Source organism: Corylus avellana, chromosome 2 (genome assembly GCF_965113065.1).
Source record: "Corylus avellana chromosome 2, dhCorAvel1.hap1.2, whole genome shotgun sequence".
NCBI classification, from domain to species: Eukaryota; Viridiplantae; Streptophyta; class Magnoliopsida; order Fagales; family Betulaceae; genus Corylus; species Corylus avellana.
The window spans coordinates 19803097-19824278 of NC_142491.1; the positions used below are offsets into that span (position 1 = coordinate 19803097).

At 35.0% G+C, this 21182-nt stretch overlaps 3 protein-coding genes and 1 non-coding gene across 4 annotated transcripts; all 4 read right to left on the minus strand.

The window, feature by feature from the left end:
- Positions 1-2149: 2149 nt before the first annotated feature.
- LOC132167931 (acetylserotonin O-methyltransferase-like) lies at positions 2150-3312 on the minus strand. The gene is made up of 2 exons (XM_059578978.2): positions 2548-3312; positions 2150-2446 (listed from the first exon to the last, which is right to left on the minus strand). The coding sequence occupies exons 1-2, from the start codon at positions 3310-3312 to the stop codon at positions 2150-2152; spliced, it is 1062 nt and encodes a 353-aa protein (XP_059434961.2).
- Positions 3313-6589: 3277 nt separating this feature from the next.
- Positions 6590-6705, minus strand: LOC132168274 (U5 spliceosomal RNA). The gene has a single exon (XR_009438794.1). It is a non-coding gene; the product is annotated as a U5 spliceosomal RNA (small nuclear RNA).
- A 398-nt stretch (positions 6706-7103) lies between these two features.
- Positions 7104-8635, minus strand: LOC132167544 (acetylserotonin O-methyltransferase-like). The gene is made up of 2 exons (XM_059578548.2): positions 7727-8635; positions 7104-7579 (listed from the first exon to the last, which is right to left on the minus strand). Exons 1-2 carry the CDS (start codon positions 8486-8488, stop codon positions 7280-7282), a joined length of 1062 nt encoding a protein of 353 aa, XP_059434531.2. The 5' UTR covers positions 8489-8635; the 3' UTR covers positions 7104-7279.
- A 3796-nt stretch (positions 8636-12431) lies between these two features.
- On the minus strand, positions 12432-13839 carry LOC132167408 (acetylserotonin O-methyltransferase). The gene is made up of 2 exons (XM_059578376.2): positions 13039-13839; positions 12432-12909 (listed from the first exon to the last, which is right to left on the minus strand). Exons 1-2 carry the CDS (start codon positions 13798-13800, stop codon positions 12610-12612), a joined length of 1062 nt encoding a protein of 353 aa, XP_059434359.2. The 5' UTR covers positions 13801-13839; the 3' UTR covers positions 12432-12609.
- Between the last annotated feature and the right edge of the window lie 7343 nt (positions 13840-21182).

Sequence of the window (21182 nt, forward strand, 5' to 3'; positions counted from 1 at the left end):
TGGTCATCAATTTTTTTTTTTTTTTTAATTTTTTTACGTACTTTTTGAAAGTCGACCCTAATAATGGGTCTTCAACGTCCACTTTTAGTGGACGCTATTGGTCATCAATTTTATTTTATTTTATTTTTTTTTAATTTTTCTACGTACTCTTTAGGGTTGACTTTGAAAGTCGACCCTATTGATCTTTTATTTGATTTTTTTTTCTTTTTTCCCATCTTTTAGCGTCCACTTAAGTGGACGCTATTGGTATACTAATCAGCGTCGACTATTGTCAACGCTAAAAGTTTTTTTTTTGCCGCTTAAATTTTTTTCGCCCCTTGAATAATTCCCACGTGTATATTAGGGTCGACTTATTAGCGTCCACTGTAAAGTGGACGCTAATAGTCAACCTTTCGACCCATTATTAGCGTCCACTTTGATGTGGACGCTAATACTTAACTATTAGGGGCGACTTTTTAGTTGCCCCTAATAAGTCGCCCCCGATGAGTAACTTTCTTGTAGTATATGTTATGTAGGAGAGCTGCCCTCTCCTCCCTGGAAGTGGCCATGAATTGCCAATTGCCATGGAACCACCTTTTATTTTTTATTTATCATAGTTTTTTGAAGTAATAAGTGATCCTTTATCCTATAAAAATAAACACATGTTTTCTCAAAATATTCCTATGAGAAGATGTGAAAATTTTTCTCAATAGATCTATTGTATTTTGTTTTCTAAAAAGCTTTTTGTTTTGTGTTTTGAAAAGTGAATGGACACAGCTTTCTTCTAAATTGGGATAAAAAAAACATTTTTTACCCAATCTATAAAAGTGACAACAGAGTTTAATTTCTTTTAAATTGGGTTGAAAAAATTTCATCTAATTCATATCATATTTATAGATTGGATATGCTTGTGTCATTTGTATAAATTAAGTTGAGAACTTAACCAGCCCAATTGAGAGGAAAGACTTGTTCAAAGTGATTGTTTGTTAAATATTTTGAAAAAACAAAAAACGAATTAAATTAACAAAGAGAGCTTTCCATAATCTTTTCTTCTTCCTTTTTTTTTTTTTTTTTTTTTTTGGGTAACAAACCTTCCTTCATTCAACAAAGAAAATACAGAGGTAACAGGAAAAGAAAAACAAATACAAGTTTACTGTAAACCCCAACCGGCCAAATCTCAAAAAAAAGGAATGAGATCATAAACGAAAAAAAAAAAAAAAAAAAAAAAAAAAAAAAAAAAGATGTGAATGCAGTCCAAGAAAACCCTTGCCACGGCGCATACTGGTGATGGATACTACCATCGGGAGTACGAATACCCCCATCAAACATCTAAATAGTCTTCCTAAAAAGCCATGAAGATTTAGATGATAAGTAATTGTGGAAAAAAGGTTTCCCAAAGGAAACCAGAAAGAAAAGGAAAATAGATCCACTCCACAGACAAAGAGTTTGAAAACCAAACAGATCGGGATAAAAACTAAGTGAAAAAGCTGAAAAATATAGAAAGTTACACAAGATAACAGGAAAAAACTCAAAACACAGCAGCTGCGACGAAGGGGAGCTTCGGCGGACATTGCACAGTCCACGCCCCGACGCATGGCTGTCGGAAGGAGCCACACAGGAGGTCGCCGGAAAGCTAGAACGCCGGTGATGACGGCCGATGGGCGCATGTCTGGCAGGGGCTAATGGAAAGAAGTAGATCTGACTTAGAAAAAGCCATTCTTTAAGCCAACACAGATCTGGCCGGTGAAGCGATGAAGGAGGTGATCCATGGTAAAGAGGAAGCGAGAGATCCATTGCGGCTGCTGTTTCTTGTCAATAAATAGTTCTCTAGAAAACTCCAGAGAATAAAGAGTTGTCTCACGAAAGGAGAAACTCATGAAGAAAGGGAACAAAAACCATGAGAAGGGGGTGGGTGGAGGAGGGAAACCAGGTCTCTTCTCCTCAAGCTTAGTCGGCTGCGTTTGAGACAGGAGAGAGAAGAGAGGTTTTTGCTTCTAGAGGAAACCATAATCTTAAATTGCACTCAAAGCGAAGCAAGCTACATCAAACAACCTGTCTTGTACAACGTTACAGAAAGAAAATTACAAACTTATATTATATAGGACTAGAAATCCATGCACTATATATATATATATATATATATATATATATATATATATATATATATATATTACGGAAAAGCCTCAATGACAGATTGCACAGCACGAATGGGTTTCACTGTGTATCGACAAAATCCAGCCTTGCCAAGAACAAATCCCCACTCCTTGAAGGTCCTCTCTTTGCCAGTATTAGTATGGGCCATCATGATCATGTCTAGAGCCAGCCTCACATCAGTTAGCTTGTCCGTTTCTGCTTCTTCAATCACTGCTTCAACAATTATTACCTTCCCTTTATCCTCTGGAATGGCTTCTCTGCATTTCTTAAGGATTTGGATGCATTCCTTGTCTCCCCAATCATGGAGAACCGACTGCAATTGATCACAAGCCAAATTAATTAATTCATTACCCAAACATGCCTTCTTCTTTTGGGCTTCCTAATTATCACTTAAATGATCATATACTAATTTACCTTTAGGAAAACAGCATCAGCCTTTGGAACACTTAAAAACATGTCACCCCCGACATGTTCAACTCCGATGGACTCTGTCGCAACCGAGACAACATGAGGAAGATCAAAGTTGATGCCTCGAAGCCATGGGAATGCCTTCACCAACGTTTGCAAAGTGGTTCCGTTGCCCCCACCCACATCCACCAAACTGCCAAGCCCATCAAATACTTCTGGGCAATCGTGAATCATGGCAGGCACCGCCAACCTAGCATCACAAGCCATTGCCTCATTGATAAGCTGGCTGTGAGCGGGATTCTCTGCAGCATAGCTCCATATATCTTCGCCATGAGTCGCATCAAATGGCGAAGTCTCATTGGCTAGAACACGGGCGCTCAGACTGTGCCATGGTGCCAGCATCACTGGGCTACTTTCTAGTAAAATCAAAGCCACCATGCTACGTTCTCCATGTCTCATCAAACGGCGTGACAGAGCCGTTTGTGCATAACCTGGGGAGCCATGGGCGGTGGTGAGTTCCTCTCTGAATATTCCGCGGTGCATTAGAAACCTCATGATGCGGTAGAGGGGGGATGGAGCGCATGCTAGAGCTGACGACAACTTGGATAATGCCATCGGGTTTCCATGGCTTTCAATGGCATCGGCTATCCCAAGTTCAATAGCACACTTCACTACCGCCATTTCAGTGAACCCGAATGCGTATTTCCAGATAGCCACTTCCGCTTGTTCCTCTTCCTCTTGCCATGTTGCTTCTCTTTGTGTTTCTTCCATCTCTGATCAGTTTAAGAAATCTAGCTATTTTAGCCTTGCATTTCAGGTCAGAGCTTCATATATACAAGAATGAATAGTTGCCGCGCATTAGGAAGCGAAGCTATCACTATCACAGAGATTCTTTCACGATATCACTTGTAATTTTTTTTTTCTTCTTCTTTTCTTTTCTCATTTAACTTTTATGATAATTCAGCCAAAGACTGGCCCTCGACTGAAGTTGCTTTCTATATATATATAATAAAGACAACTAATGAATGCAGGGAATGGACTATTGTGAGTGTTGTATACCACTTTAAGAAAAGGAAAATACTAAGCTTACAAACACATTTTATAAAAGAAACTTTTATAAATTGATCTGGCATAATATGATTGGATTTTTCAAAATTTGAATTTATCTTATATCCAATCATGTTGTGCTACATCAGTTTATAATTTTTTTTTTTTGTAAAATGTGTTTATAAGCCTAGCATTCTTCTTAAAATAAAAAAAATAAAAAAAGTATTTAATATACCTAAGTGGACCGTAATCCATTAGCTTAAAGTTTTATGCTAAAGTTATTTTCAATTATGTGTTCTCTTTAACATTTTAAAAGGTTAATTAAGATTCATATTGGATTGGTCCATGTGACGATGTTGTAATTGTATGTGTCTCAAAAGTCTTATATTAATTTTTTACTTATTACTTAATTTATATAAGTGATTTCAAAAGGTTTCCATTGAAATATTGAATGCTTTTAGCTAATACCACAGACGTGAGTAGTGTGGCTTTTTAGATTTAGTGGATTTAGCTGCCCACCACATAGATCCTTTGTCAGATTCCTTTGTCAGATATTGATTACCAAAACCCCCAAATGATGATAATTGACAGAGAGATTCGAAGGTCCTGTTGCATAAATATATTAAGTATTTGGCCGACAGAGATACCCAAATTCTCAATATAAAAGGAAGCGTCGCATCCAATAAATCTGTCAAATAAGCCAACAACTTCGAAGGGTCCCGAGGAGCTGTGGCGTTTGTAATTGTTGGTTATTTGGCAGATTTTGATCATGTAAGGAAATTGTATTTGTAGGTGTGTAATGAGTTCTGTGAAAGTTATAAAAGAGAAACAATATAATTTTTGGCAAATGGCAAAGAGTTATATTGCATTCTATAAGTAGAGAAGAAGGTCATAAAGATCACACAATTTTCGTTTTCATTCAATTTCTCTCGGGCTCTGTTTCGGTGTAAAATAAGTTTTGAAAAATTATTTTTGTATTTTCGAGTGTTCGGTGTGTCAGAAAATAATAGTCAACCAAAAATATTTTCGGTTTGACCGAAAAAGTTTCTTTAATTTATGTAAAATGGTTTTCATTTTTGAAAACCATAAACTATTTTTCGAATTTGAACATCTTATTCACAAATCGACAGGCCTAGCCGAGATATCGTCGGAACCTGCCAAGACTTTATCGAACTACCGTCAGAACCCAGCTAGGACCCGCCGAGACCGAACCGAAACTTCTATACACAAATTTTCTATAAACTAGTTTGTAGATACAAGCTCCTATCAACCACTAAAGCAACATATATCATTTAAGCTATTAAAAAAACATGTGAAAAGTACAAACTATTAAAAATCATGTGTTCACATATACTTTTAAAAGTTAGTTTATTAAAAATTTCTTCCAAACTAATATGTTAAAAAAAAAACACTTGTATACTATATGGGGCATATAATAATAATAATAATATATATATATATATATATATATATATATATATATATATATATATATCGATGCACAGGGTTAAAATGCTTTAATCATTAACCATTGCACCAGAAAATATATTATTTTGGACACAAATTTTCTCCAAGCTAGCCACGTCACTCATTATTGACATAGCAAAAAATGCCATGTCAGTAAATATTTTTCTGACGTGGTTTTTTAACACGTCAGAAATTTCTGACGTGGTAAACTAGCACGTCAGAAATTTCTAACGTGCTAGTTTACCACGTCACAAATTTCTGACGTGGTAAAATGCTAACACACCACTAAAAAAATGAGCTGGACATTCAATTTTTTCCCTCTTCTTTCCCTCTTTTATTATTTATTCTTTTCAGATTTTCTTTTCTTTCCAGATCTTCTTTCCCTTTCTCAATCTCCCTCTTCTCTCTGCATGGCTAACTCCCTCTTTTCTTTCAATCTCTCTGCACGGCAGCAGAAGAAAAGCAGAAGAAGAAGAAGAAAAAAAAAAAAGGAGAAGATAAGAAGATTTTTTGGGTTTTTGAAGATTTTTTGGGTTTTTGATTTTTCAGGTTGATTTTTTTATTTGGGTTTTTGATTTTTTGAAGATTTTTTGGATTTGAGTTTTTGAAAATGGAGAAAAGAAGAGAGGGAGAGGACTGGAGAAACGACAAATTGGTGAAAAAAATTTTAAAAAATATATATTTTTTAATTGAAAAAAAAAAATTCCAAAAAAAATTTAAAAAAAGAAAAATTATTATTTTTTAATAATTTTTAAAAAATTTACTGACGTCTCAATTTTGACACGTCAGTAAATTTTAACGTGTCAAACAGTAGTACGTCAGTAAAAAAAATTTACTAACTCCTATGTTTTTCACCTTCAACACAAGTCATCAGAAACGGCACGTCAAAAAAGTTTTTTGACGTGTCAGACACATGACACGTCAGAAAACTCTGGTCAGGAAAAAAAATGATATTTTGTAGTGACTTCATTTCAAATAAAATGGAGAGAATCCAGTTAGTGTTTTTTAGAAGGGTTAAATTGTCTTTTTAATTTTTTGGTCAATTTTACCCATCTAAAATACACTAACGGGATATTCACAATTTCATTGAAATAAAGAGGACCATTTTCCAAAAATCAATATTTGGGTTCCTAGATTAGTAAAATGATAATAAGTAATTGTTAAAAATGTTAAAAAAACATGTGAAATATGATACTTCATACTTATTATAGTAGGTCGAAAAAAATTTACTTCAAACTTTCTGTCCTATTATCTATTTTTGATACATTCACACAAGGAGAGGAGCCTGTTATTCAAGATAGAATCAACGCACAATGAAAAGCCAAGTGTGTAAATTCGTGCAACATTAAATTATTAGTTTTCAATGGATTTATATATTTATTTTTTGCTGTTTGTTTGCATACCATTTTAAAAATCATAAAATATTTCATATAATATTATTAATTAACCTAAAATAAAAACTTTCTTTCACAATATAAAATATAGAGAGAGAGAGAGAGAGCCACATCCAAAATTAAACTACTTGTATAGGGGCAGAAATATATTGATCAGCCCCTTTAAAAATTGGTGTATGCCACTATGAGCAGCGAGCACACGGTATTCTTTAGTAAAAGGCGAAAGAATAGTTCGCTCTGTGCTCACTGCGAGGCTCTATGAGTTAGATGAATAGTTTACAACATATTATATAGGCATAGTCCCACTCCGCGTTTTATCTTCTAGTAGATGTGGGAATTGTATCTTCTATATTCATCAAAACATTTGAATACCCATGCCGCGCTTAATGGAATTTGTGCATAGAAACATTATCTATATACTAGAATCACGATGCTTAAATTAAAAAGAAAGGTGCATCAATTGTCTTGCTTGGTTAATTTGTAGTTTAAATGTAAATGTTTAATTTCCTAAGCATTCCTTCAAACAACCATATTTGAACTACTGACCTATAAAACAATTAATTACTTAGTTAAATCACCACTTAAATCTTAATCCAAAAGATTTAATCAATACATTAACAAATATATCGTATTTCATAGGGATCTCTATTTCTTAAGGCCTTAATCAAATATGTTATTACTTTCGATCTATGCAATCAAACATCTTAATCAATTGAGTTGGCCCTACTTGCAGTAGTAGCCATTATTCCACAAAAGAAAGAAAGAAAAAAAAATTCCAATTAGGACAAGAGATCCATCCACGTGCCTTCGGGAAATGCAACATAACTAAACTAAGGAAAGGCCTCAATAACAGATTGCACAGCATGAATGGATTTCACTGTATATCTTGTAAATCCAGCCTTTTCAAGAAGAAATTTCCATTCCTTCAATGTCCTTTCTTTGCCGGCATTTGTATGAGCCATCATCGCCATGTCCAGCGCCAACCTCGCATCACTTAGCTCGTCCATTTTCCCTTCTTCTTCAATCACAGCCTCAACAATTATTACCTTTCCTTTCTCCTCTGAAATTGCTTCTCTGCATTTCTTAAGGATTTGAACGCACTCCTTGTCACCCCAATCATGCAGAATCCACTGCGCGCATGTAATTCACAAAGGTTATTTATTTATTTAATTAAGCAATACATATATGATCAATACATATAATTTATATAAAAAAAAAATACGTATAATTAAAGGTCTTTTATTTTCTTACAGTCGGTGTGGGACCATAGCACTTACCATTAGGAAAGCCGCATCGGCCTTTGGAACACTTTGAAACATGTCACCCCCAACACGTTCAACACCATCGAACTCTGCCGCATTAGAGACAACATGAGGAAGATCAAAGTGGATGCCTCGAAGCCATGGGAATGCCTTCACCAACATCTGCAAAGTCGTTCCATTGCCCCCACCCACATCGACCAAACTGCCAAGCCCATCAAATACCTCTGGACAATCGTGAATTATTGCAGGCACGGTCATCTTGGCATCAGAAGCCATTGCTTCATTGACGAGTTGGCTTTGAGCAGGATTTGCTTCTAAAAAGCTCCATGCATCTTTGCCATGAGCCACCTCAAATGGTGAAGTCTCATTGGCTAGAATACGAGCACTGAGACAGTGCAATGATGACATCACCATTGGGCTACTATTTAGCATAATGAAAGCAGCCATGCTGTGCTCTCCATATCTCATCAAACGGCGAGACAGGATCGTTTGTGCATAACCTGGGGAGCCATGGGCGGTGAGTTCCTCTTTGAATATTCCCCGGTGCATTAGAAACCTCATTATGCGGTAAAGGGGAGATGAAGTACATGCTAGAGCTAATGACAACTCGGATAGTGTCATGGGACTTCCATGGCTTTCAATAACATCGGCTATCCCAAGCTCAATGGCACACTTCACTACCGCCATTTCTGTGAATCCGAAGACGTATTTCCAAATACTCACTTCTGCCAGTTCTTCTTCTTCGCACCATTTTGTCTCTCTTTGTGTTTCTTCCATCTCTCTCTCTCTCTCTCTTTTTGGATAACAAACAAACAACTACAGAATTCTCTTTAGTAAAAACTAAAGAACAATGACACTACAAGTATCAACCCCCACCAACTCTCTCTCTCTCTCTCTCTCTCTCTCTTTCGTCTCTTGAGCAATCTATTAATCGCTTAAGGCTGAGGTGATACACTTGAGGTTGATCAATCTATATATATATATACGAGAAAGAGAATTGTTTTCGCAATAAGAGATGAAGCTGTCATCATGCACAATAATTCTTTCAAGATTGTACTGCTATAATTTTTGTTTTAATTTCCTTTTATTGAAGATAGTCCATGATAGGAGTCCACCATAAATTGACAGAAATAGGTTGGGTCCTACGTGGGACTACATTAGTCCACCAATAAAGACCGGTCAGAGAACAAATGAATCTTTGTTGATCAATATAATTGTTTCAAGATTGTAGAGGTGTTACAGGACCCTCGAAAGTAGAGCTGTGCAACTGTGCAAGCATGTTCACTTGCAATCAGGTAAAACACGTGCCTCGCTATAAAAACACGTGAATCATAGACTATTTTCAAAGTTGAAAACATCACATGCTGACACCTCTTCGCCCATCCCCAAAAGACACACAACACCCCAGCAACCCCCACCCCCCCCCCCCCCGGTGTCGGCAGTCAGCACCCAACGCGCGCCCATGATCAGTACTGGCATACTGCCAAGCGTCAACCACTCCAAGTTACATGTCCATACCAAATTTAAAGGTACGGTGTTGAAAGAAATTTTGAAGTAGTTAGGTTGGGTTTGAATCTTTGTAATAAATAATTTTTAACAGATGCTTAATTAGTATTAATGGTTTTAGATTTTTATTAATACTTTGATAGGACTAAATTAATTAGGCTATAATTCAGTTGGACTTGAGAGAACGCTTGTAGTTCTCATAGTCTATCCAATTTTTTTGCGGCTCCAGCAGGTAGATGTTATTATAGTCACGCTCAGGTATAATCACGTACAATTCATCTTCCTAGCCTACCATTTTTTGCTCAAAAAATAAAAAAATGTACATGTCCATATTGAGGTTCGAATTACTTAATTGAACAACGCTATATAGTTCAATGAAAATCGGTTTAAGGCAAAAGGTTAAAATAAGGCTTTGGTAATATGTAAAATTTGTAAGTGTTGTCAGTAAATTTGTATTTTTTTTTTATTTTTTTATTTTTCCTAATCAATACGGGAGAGAGGAGAAAAAAGGACAGTAAATATGTACTTATAACTCTCTTTTAGTCCCTAAAGTATACGTACCTTACATAGTTCAATATCATATTTCTTTTGCATACACAATATTGCATATAATTAATAGTCAAATTATAATCATTCCTTAAGACCTTTAAAATCACCAAACCGTTCTGTAAATATCCCAATAGTTTACAACACTGAATTTTATTTTGTCTCCCTTAAAAATTGAATATTTTCTTCTGAAATTTAACTTAATAATAACCCAGGGGTGGCCAGCCTTGTTGGGATTTGAACGCATCACACCAAGTCGCCAACCCCTCAACTAGTAAACCATATTTTTTAAGAAAAACAAATTTAAAAAATTAAATTGTTATGACTCATTAATATCGTCTACCAAAGCCCTAATTACTATAGGGGGTTGGGAATATTTAGTTACGGGGTAAAGATATTGAGCACGCCCGGCGTGCTTCAACAGTGAAGCATGCCGGCCGTGATTTTTTTATTATTATTATTTTATTATTTTAATTTTTTTGAAAAAAAAAAAAAAAATTTAGCCAAGCGTGCTTCACTGTTGAAGCACGCCAGGCGTGCTATGAATCATGACTCTTAGTTACGACCCAAAAAAGCTAGTACCTTGGTGTTCAAAACATCACCAAATGGTGATGTGACAAGAGTAAAACGTCACTAAAAAATAATAATAATAATAATAATAATAATAATAATAGTGACATGTCAATATTAACATGTCACTAATTGAATTTTATTTATTTTTTTATTTTTCATTTTTTCTTTCTTCTTTAAAGGAAAGAGGACAAAACAAATTAAAATTCAATTAATGATGTTTGAATGTTCACACGTCACTATTTTTTTTTTTTTTTTTGTTAATTTTTTCTTTCTTTAGGGAAACAAGTTTCAAATTAAAATTTAATTAGTGATTAGTGACGTGTGAATGGTCAAAAGTCACTAATTGAATGTTATTTTATTTTATTTTATTTTTTCTTTCTTTCTTGTTTAAAGGAAAGAGCTAGGTGAAAAAAATAAAGAATAATAATTAATTAGTGACGTGCAAAGAGTAAAATGTCACTAAAAAATAAAAAATAAAAAATAAACAAAACTAGTGACATGTTAATATCCACATGTCACTAATTGAATTTTATTTTTCATTTTTTCTTTCTTCTTTAAAGGAAAGAGGAAAAAAGAAATTAAAATTCAATTAGTGACGTGTGAAAGTTCACAAGTCACTATTAAAATAAATAAATAAATAATTCTTTTTAAAAGAAAGGGGGAAACAAGTTTCAAATTAAAATTTAATTGGTGATTAGTGGCGCGTGAATGTTCACACGTCACTAATTGAATGTTAATTTTTTTTTTTTTTAATTATCTTTCTTGTTTAAAGGAAAGTGGAGGAAAAAAAAATTAATTTTAATTAGTGATGTGTTACTGTTCACAAGTCACTAGTTACAAATTCTGAATTTAAAATTTTAAAAACTATTATTTTAAATATTTTAAACTTATATAAGTAATTAGTGACGTGTAAACAGTGGCACATCACTAATTAGTGACATGCTACTATTCCGACGTCACTAATTTCATGTTTTGAATTTAAAAATTTTAAAAACTAATATTTTAAACTTATATAACTTTGAGGATCTGGATCCACTGAAATTCTTAGGTAAATTTCAATTTCTGAAATTTCAGATTTTTGCCATCCATTTTTTATCTAAGGGTCATTGTTCTGCTACGTGTCCCACTACTAATAAACTAATAAATGTGTATTATTTTATTTTTTTTAATAATAGTGGGACTTGTGGCAAAACAATAGCCATTGGATGAAAAATGGATGGCCTAAATCTGAAATTTCAGTAGATCCTGATCCTCCACCTCCTTCTATTTTTTTTTTTTTTTTCCTCCTCACCTGCCGACACGGCCTACTTTAGCTTCTCTCTTCTTTTCTTTCTTTTCTCCTTCTCCTTTCAGCTTTCTTCTCCCAAATTCCTTCTTTCTCCTTGTCTTTCAGTTCACACTGAAACAAAAGAGGAAAGAAAGATATGAGGGACAGAAAAAAATGAAGATCTGAGGAAGAAAAAAAAAAATCTGAAAAAAAAATAAATAAAAAAATTTTGGGAAAAAAAATTTAATGACCTTTTTTACTGTTCATGTGTCACCATGGCTATTGTGAACAGTAACACATCATCATTTTTGGTGACGTGCCATTTTGAAGAAGAGGGAGAGAAAAAAATGACGATACGAGGAAGAAGAAGAAAAAAAAGAAGATATCAAAAAATCAAAAATTAAATTAAAAATAAATAAAGATCTGAACAAACTGAAAAAATAAAATAAAATAAAATTCGGGGAAAAAAAAAAAAAAAAAACCACTTTAATGACATTTTTTTTTACTGTTCTAACGTCACCAATTTTGGTGACATTGCCAATCTTGACATGTCACCTTTAGGTGGTGATGTGTGGAATTTAATATGTCACCATTTAGTGATGTGTGGTCAATTCCAGACGTCACTAATTACCATTAGTGACTTTTCAATTTTTTACGTGTCAACCACGTCGCTATTAGCACGTCGTGCACCACTCTATTAGTGACCTTTTGGTAGTGGTTGTTGACATTTGATAGAGACAATTTAGAAATTGTCATCACTAGTGGAAGTCATGCTTAATTATCAAGAAAGAAGGATCCGGAAAAACCGTATGATTTTCTTAAGGCCTTAATCGAATATGTTATTATTTTATAGGCAATCAAACATCTTAATGATCAATTGAGCTGGCCCTACTTCTAGTAGTAGTAGCAAGACATATTATTACACAAAAGTAAGAAAGAAAGAAAAAAGGCCTCAATAACAGATTGCATCCACGTGCCTTTGTGAAATGCTACATATATAACTAAGCTAGGGAAATGCCTCAATAACAGATTGCACAGCATGAATGGATTTCACGGTATATCTTGCAAATCCAGCCTTTTCAAGAAGAAATTCCCACTCCTTCAATGTCCTTTCCTTTCCCGCGTCTGTATGAGCCATCATCGCCATGTCCAGCGCCAACCTCGCATCACTTAGCTCGTCCATTTTCCCTTCTTCTTCAATCACAGCCTCAACAATTATTACCTTTCCTTTCTCCTCTGAAATTGCTTCTCTGCATTTCTTAAGGATTTGGATGCACTCCTTGTCACCCCAGTCATGCAGAATCCACTACGCGCATGCAATTCACAAAGGTTATTTATTTATTTAAGCAATACATATAATTTATAAAAATAAAAAAAAGGCATAATTTAAAGGTCTTTTATTTTCTTACGGTCGGTGTGGGCCCATAGTACTTACCATTAGGAAAGCCGCATCGGCCTTTGGAACACTTTGAAACATGTCACCCCCAACACGTTCAACTCCGTGGAACGCCGCCGCATTGGAGACAACATGAGGAAGATCAAAGTGGATGCCTCGAAGCCATGGGAATGCCTTCACCAACATCTGCAAAGTCGTTCCATTGCCCCCGCCCACATCCACCAGACTGCCAAGCCCATCAAATACCTCCGAACAATTGTGAATTATTGCAGGCACGACCACCCTGGCATCAGAAGCCATTGCTTCATTGACGAGTTGGCTCTGAGCAGGATTTGCTTCCAAAAAGCTCCATGCATCTTCGCCATGAGCCACCTCAAATGGTGAAGTCTCATTGGCTAAAACACGGGCACTGAGACAATGCAATGATGTTGTCACCATTGGGCTGCTGTTTAGCATAATGAAAGCAGCCATGCTATGCTCTCCATATCTCATCAAACGACGAGATAGAGCCGTTTGTGCATAACCTGGGGAGCCATGGGCCATGAGTTCCTCTTTGAATATTCCCCGGTGCATTAAAAACCTCATTATGCGGTAAAGGGGAGACGAAGCGCATGCTAGAGCTGATGATAACTCGGATAGTGTCATGGGACTTTCATGGCTTTCAATGACATCAGCTATCCCAAGCTCAATGGCACATTTCACTACCGCCATTTCTGTGAATCCGAAAACGTATTTCCAGATACTCGCTTCCGCCTGTTCTTTTTCTTCGCACCATTTTGTCTCTCTGTGTTTTTCTTCCATCTCTCTCGCTCTCTCTATCTTTCTCTCTTGAGCAATCGATTAATCGATTAAGGCTGTGGTGATAGACTTAACGTTGAGCAACCTATATATATACTAGAAAAGAAAGAATTGTTTGCATGCTCAATAGGGAAAGGAAGCTGTCATGCACAGTGATATATTCTTTCAAGATTGTACTGCTAGACTGTACTGTACTGTATTTAAGATGGCGCACCAGTAAAGACCGGTCCTCTAAGTCGACGGTTGTTGGTTTTTTGCATCTTTTGTATTCGATTGTCGTCTATCTTTGTCCAACAGAAGTTTCAGGACCCTCGAAACTAGAGCCGTGGCATTTTCACTTGTTGTTGGCTATCACAGTATCACATGCAAATTATGCGATCACGTAAATTAAACACGTGATTGCATAATTTGCATGGGAACTTGTTTCACCTCGTCTCGCAAGGGACCACGGTCGCCCATCATCGATACGTGTTCTTGTCGGGGTTTGAATTAAATATTACTTGATTAACCATGTAAAACACGTGCGTCGCTCTATATATGTTTATTTACTACATCGGAATTATTTTTACCCGGATTAATATTCGATCACTATGTAAAAAGTAAAAACACGTGAATCGATCATACACTATTTTCACCTCTTCGCCATTCCCACAAGCCACCAAGGTCAGCACTTAACGCCCGTCATCAGTGCCATGCTTCAACCAACTTGTTAGGGTTTGAATTACTCGATTAACCAAAGCCATAGCTAAGTGAAAGTTGAGCTAGGTCTAAGCCAAAAATTTATAATGAGGCTTTCTAATTTTAAAATAATAATATACTATTTTTGTATAAATATGAAATATTAAAAAAATCAACTTATATATTTTTGTAAAAGCAACTGTTAGGGGTATTGTCAAAAAATTCTAAAAGCAATATGCAAGCATTTGAAAAATAGTCTAACTTATTTAATTATATAGCTTATTAGTATTTCAATTGGAGGGTTTATTTTTGTATTTAGGCCATGTGAGTCACTTAGAATCATAACATCATACCAATCCTTAATTAGTTGTTTGATCATGAACAACTAAAAATAAATTTAGTTCATTTTGATACCACAAAATGCTAATTAATTACAAATTAAGTAAATCATTGAGAGTCTTGAGACTAATTTTGTCAAGGATGATTTTTTTTTTTAATGGTAATTACAGTCACAGTCCCCCATGTTAAATACTAGATAATATTATTGGTATTTTAATTTTTTTGTCCTTCTTTTTTACTGGGTCAATGCTAAAATCCTTTTTACCAATAAGATGATCAGTGGATTAATGGCTTGATGGCCAAATCATGAGCGTTGAATCACACCCTAGCTTTAACTGGACTTGTAATGTGGTCGAAATCAACCCCTCCAAAAATTGGATCAGGATTCCCTCAGTTTTTTTTTTTTTTTTTTTTTTTTTTTAATTTGAGATTCTCTTATTATTAAATCTTAGTCATGATTTCAATTTAACTATCCACAATATGCCAACTGTCATATAAAATAAATGCTAAAGTTAATGATAATTTATTTTCTCTTTCCAGTTCATTGAGGAATTAAAGTTTAATTAACTTTAGCATTTATTTTGTTAGACAGAAGGTGACGAGTTCAAGGTATTCTTTAGTAAAAGGCGAAAGAATAGTTCACCACACGGCTAATTGTGGCATCCATTTGGGTACAATACCTTTATTAGCAGGGGTCCTCATTTTTGGTTTTATGTTGTAGTCGATGTGGGAAATGGAAATAGTTCATATTCAACACTAGGCATAAACAAGAAGCAGTTATCCAGCTGATAGAAAGAGGTAAAAACTCTATTTTAATAGGTGAGGCCCAAAATTGACGGAGTCAAGGTTCGATCGTAGGACCTTTGGCTCTGATACCAAGATAAATTACCGGTTGTTCCAAAAGCTTAAGCTTATAAAAATAGGTAAATTTTATCACTTAATCAATACTTTAACACTCTCTCTCACGTGTGAGCTGAAAAAATTCATCATCAAATGGAAAAATAAAATAGTAGCAGAATTAAAATAAAAGAGACACAAAAGATTTTATGTGGTTCAGTTAATGGCCTACGCCCACAGATAAAACCTTAAGGACTACATTACGTTTTTATTGAATGATTGTTTATAATACAGAATGCTCTATTTTTAGAACTTACACATAAATGTAATTGAAATCAAATCCCCTAATTTATGATGATGAAATCATAATCAAATCCCTAAAATTAGGTTAATCTAATCTTCATCAATCTTCATCAAATCCCTAATTTTCGAGTCATTCAAATGTATTCTAACATCCTCCTTCAAACTCAAGGTGGAAGATCCTGATACCTTGAGTAGTTTGACTTTTCCTTCTTTTTTTTTTCTTTTTTTTTTGAGAAAATACATTTTACCCCCCTAAACTATCCACACATTTGCACTTTGACCTCTAATGTTTAAATAGTGACATTTAACCCCCCTCAAACTTTCAAATTGTTGCAATTCGACCATTCTAACTCTCTTTTTTTCCCAAAATGCCCACATCCCAAGTTTTTTTTTTTTAAAAAAAAAAAAAAAAAAAAAAAAAAAAAATTAAGGGGTGACTAGCCACCCCAGTTGGGCCTAGCCACCCCAGACCTGACACCCCTTAATTTTTAATTTTTAATTTTTAATTTTTTTTTTTTTTAACTTGGGATGGGGGCATTTTGGGAGGAAAAAAAAAAAAAAAGTCAGAATGGTCGAATTGCAACAATTTGAAAATTTAGGGGTACTCAAGTGTCACTTTTTAAACATTGGAGGTCAAAGTGCAAATGAGTAGATAGTTCATGAGGTAAAATGTATTTTAAACAATACCACAAAAGCTAGGCCTGGGTTTTAAACAATACCACAGACCCAATAATAATAATAATAATAATAATAAAAGGGCCAACTTTGGGCTAAAATGACCTGGGTTTTAAACAATAACACAAAGCCAAGAAAAAGTACCCCAACTATGGGTCAATGGATGGGCAACTTGGCCTCTTTTGAATTTTATTTATTTATTTTGATTTTGATTTTTTTTGTTTAATTTTGTATTTTTGTTTTTTTTTTCTCCAATAATATCCTATTATCGATTACATAAACTAGGATAAGGATACCTTATTCCCATAACCAATTAGAACCCAAATTGGAACTTGAACCAGAATAGCCTATTACTAAACCAGAATAGGAATATATACTCATAAGAAGTAAACCTATTGCCAAACACCCTTCTTCCTCTTCAATTTCTTCTTCCAATTTACAGAGCACACAGCACCCTTCTACTCTAGCTTGTTGTGGCTGCAGATCGCCGGACGTTTGGTTGTGGAACGGACAGGGATGAGACTGTACGAGTCTAGGCCTCGCAGAGGCACCGGAGCTCCAAGGCTTGGATGTCGGATCTATTGCTGTGTGGATTCTTGTGGCTGCAGATGGCAGCGAACAGCGCTAAGAACGACGGACGTCGGCGCTAGACCGTGGATGGCTGGAGAAACGCTACCTGCGATTGGCCAAGGATGGTCAGAGGAAATGACGATGGACGATCGGAGGAGAAGGATCCGCCGAATCTAGGCTGTGGATGGCTGGAAGTCACACATAGGTGGTGAAGGCGCCGGGTGGTCACACCGCTGCACTTCGTGGGTGTGGCTCGACGCGGTGCTCTGAATTGAATGACGAGTGACGACAATCTCCTTCTCCTTCTTCTTCTTCTTCTTTTTCTTTTCTTTTCTTTTCTCTCCTTTTTCTTTTTTTTTTTTTTCACAAACTCAAAAGGAAATCAAAAGCATGACGGTTTTTGAAATCAATTGAAAAGGAAGATATGGAATACAAAATTAAAATCTAAGCTCAAATAATTGGCGTTAGCCAATTCGCTTTGATACCATGAAGAAAATCGTGGGTCTAACTCATCTCATAAAACCGATTCAATAAGAGAGGGTTGCGCATTTCCTATAAACATGCCCAAAATTAAAGAAAATTGTGGGCCTAACTCATCTCATAAAACCGATTTAATAAGATAGAGTTGTTCATTCCTTATAAACATGCCCATGATCTTGTCCACAAGCAATGTGTGATTATTCCTCAACACCCTCCCTCACGTACGTGCAGGCTAGTATTTTTTCTAGTCCTTATCACGGAGAAAGTAGTGTGGACCTCATTCATCCTGTGGTAGGCTTTGATACCATGAAGAAATTCATAATCAAAAGGAAAAATAAAATAACAGCGAAATTAAAATAAAAGAGACACAAAAGATTTTACATAGTTTGGTCAATGACCTACGTCCACAGATAAAGCCATAAGGGCTACATTACGCTTTTATTGAATGACATAATGCTCTATTTATAGAGCTTACACATAAATGTAAATGATCAAATCATAATCAAATCCCTAAAATTAGGCTAATCTAATATTCATCAAATCCCTAATTTCACTACAAAAAAAAAAAAAAAAAAAAAATGGTCATTAGCGGCGACACAAAGTCGCCGCTAATGAGGTAAAAGTGGACGCTATTTACAAATAGTGGCGATAAGTAGCCGCTATTAAGTGGCTGCAAGTAATCGGCCACTAATGCTAAATAGCGGTGACTATTAGGGTCGCCACTAATGACCCTTCATTAGTGGTGACTTTTTCTCGCTGCTAATGACTTTTTTCTTCCTTCTTTTTTTGTCGCCGCAAAATAGTTTAAAATGGGCCATGGGTTGCCGCTAATGATAGCCCATTGTCGCCATTAGCGGCGACTTCTTGGTTGCCACTAATGGGCTATCATTAGTGGCGACCTTGAGTCGCTGCTAATGAAGCAAGAAAAATTTTAAAAAAAATTAAAAAGATCAATAGCGGCGACATGGCGCTAATGATATGAGAATTTTTTTTTTTTTTTTAAAAAAAGAATTTTAAAAAAAAAATCAAATGATATGAGCAAATGAAAAAAAAAAAAAAAAAAAAAGCTTTTATTATATATAAATTATAGGAAATCAAAATAATGTTCATGGAACACACTAATCAAAAGGATCAAGCTTAAGTGACACGAGGAAGAATACACTATCACTCTCAAACCATTAAAAGAAACAATCGGGCAAAAAATTAGGGATCAAAAGAAAATAACCCAACACTATAAAATCTTATGATTAGGCCAAAAGTATGGGCATTGTTTTATCTCAACCATAAGACAGCAATCACCAAATTCAACAAGAAGTTGTTGTAGGATTCTATATTCTAATAACTCTAGAGCTCAAATTCCCAAGTAAAATTCTGCATTTAAAAATCAATTTCTATGGAATAGTGATTATAGTCCACACATCCAAATAAAAATGTTTTAAGTAATTTCATTTAATTGAGCAATGTACAGAGCAGCATCACCAACCAAAATGAATCAGAAATATGCACAAGTAGTAGTAATAATCAACTTCATGCAATAGCATTTAACAAATAATATCTTTTATTTCCCTTTCAAGCTGAGCAACAAGGAGAATTAAATTTATGAATCCAAGAAAAAACCTGCATCACTGTTTTTCATTTGCAAAAGTGAGGAGATTCAAGCCCAAACCATAGCTTAAATTGAAAACTTTACACTTAAATAAGTAAAAAAGCCTTCCAATTTTCAACAAATAAAATTAGCCTATTGAGTAGCAGTGCTTTCGACAAATCTGGGAGAGAACAAGTTACATATAAACCCAATGATTTCTTCGCTCTCTTTTTGGTATCCAAGATGATAAAAAAGAAGAAATGGGAACACTATAGAGTCCTAAGCTGTCTAAGATTTGCACAAATTCACTTTGAAATGTTGAAAGTTACCTCTGACATGATCAACCAAGGGACTGATCCCAATCCAATAGAGAAAGATGCTATGTAAATCTGATTTCAATAGAACAAAAGGAAAAATAAAAATCCATCTTGAATTTGAATTTGAATTTGAATTTTTACAACAAAACTTTGCAGTTATCATAGTTAATTTACCAGCAACAGCAAATATTAGTACCCACTCCAGCAACAACCTGTGGCTCTTATTCATATATAACTTAATTTTAACCCAAAAAAAAAAAAAAAAAAAAACACTCAGCCTTAATTACCACAATCAAAAACAAACACTAAGAAAATCAAGAAAAGAAAAAGAAAAGAAGTTAACTATATTTTGATAGAAACAGACATGTAGTTTGGCATAAAAAGACAACCATATGCTTGCCATAAGAAGGGATAGATCATAGAAAGTTTGGCATATTGATAGTTATATACTCTCGCAAGACATTATTTTTAAATCACCAAACAACTATAATCAAAAGCCAAACACTCCAATTCACATTCTTCTCATCCTTATAACTCCATGCAAGCCTCCCGCTCACTACATTTCACAGTACTTCCACCAACAAGTGAGTGACAATAGGATTGAAATTACTTACCATCAATTGAGTCCTTTAGTGCAACAATTTATTATTTTTTTTTTTTTCTCTTCTCAATAGCGGCGACCCCATAGTCGCCGCTAATGAGCCCTCATTAGCGGCGACATTTGGGGTCTCCGCTATTCAGGACAGAATAACGGCGACATTCCGTCGCCGCTATTGACCTTTTAATTTATTATTATTATTATTTTTTTTTCTCTTCTCAATAGTGGCGACCCCATATATAGTCGCCGCTAATGACCCCTCATCAGCGACGACTTTGGGGGTCGCCACTATTCAGGACTGAATAGCGGCAACATTTAGTCGCCGCTAATTAGCTTTTAATTTTTAATTTTTTAATTTTTCTCTTCTCATTAGTGGCGACCTCATAGTTGCCACTAATGACCCCTTATCAACAGCGACTTTGGGGGTTGTCGCTATTCAAGAATTTGTCACCGCTAATTGTTTTTAATTTTTTTTTTTTAATTTTTGATCATGTTATTAGCGGCGACCGCTATTTACTCATCATTAGCAGCTACTATTAGTGGTGACATGAGAGTCGCCGCCGCTAATGACTGACCATTAGCGGCGACATGGAATGGGTCGCCACTAATGACCCCTCATTAGCGGCAACTTTTAGGGTCGCCGCTATTTGTTTGGTCGCTAATGACTATATTGCTTGTAGTGTTTGAGGGTCATTCAAATGTACTGTAACAAAATTTATCTACTATCCTATGCTATATATGATTGACGGAATGTGATAATCTAAAAAGGAATAGAAACATTCACATTGCACAATTATAAGTGTGTTTTTAAATTCTTGAAATCTAAACTCATGAGGACTGAAACAACGTGTTAATTAATTACATAGCCAAGATGACTGAAGCACTTATACATTCTTTAAATGTAACCAAGATGACTAAAACACACATATATATATTCTTTAAATGTAATTGTATATATAAGCTTTTGGACACTCAGTTTTTTTAATGTTTTACTTAAAAACAA

What these genes read in the sequence shown, in the direction of transcription:
- LOC132167544 (XM_059578548.2), bottom strand. Translation starts at nt 8,488, where the DNA reads ATGGAAGAAACACAAAGAGAGACAAAATGGTGCGAAGAAGAAGAACTG. An exon ending in CCGATGCGGCTTTCCTAATG is followed by an intron (nt 7,580 to 7,726) that starts GTAAGTGCTATG and finishes ACATGCGCGCAG; the next exon opens with TGGATTCTGCATGATTGGGG.
- LOC132167408 (XM_059578376.2), bottom strand. Translation starts at nt 13,800, where the DNA reads ATGGAAGAAAAACACAGAGAGACAAAATGGTGCGAAGAAAAAGAACAG. An exon ending in CCGATGCGGCTTTCCTAATG is followed by an intron (nt 12,910 to 13,038) that starts GTAAGTACTATG and finishes GCATGCGCGTAG; the next exon opens with TGGATTCTGCATGACTGGGG.
- LOC132167931 (XM_059578978.2), bottom strand. Translation starts at nt 3,312, where the DNA reads ATGGAAGAAACACAAAGAGAAGCAACATGGCAAGAGGAAGAGGAACAA. An exon ending in CTGATGCTGTTTTCCTAAAG is followed by an intron (nt 2,447 to 2,547) that starts GTAAATTAGTAT and finishes GATCAATTGCAG; the next exon opens with TCGGTTCTCCATGATTGGGG.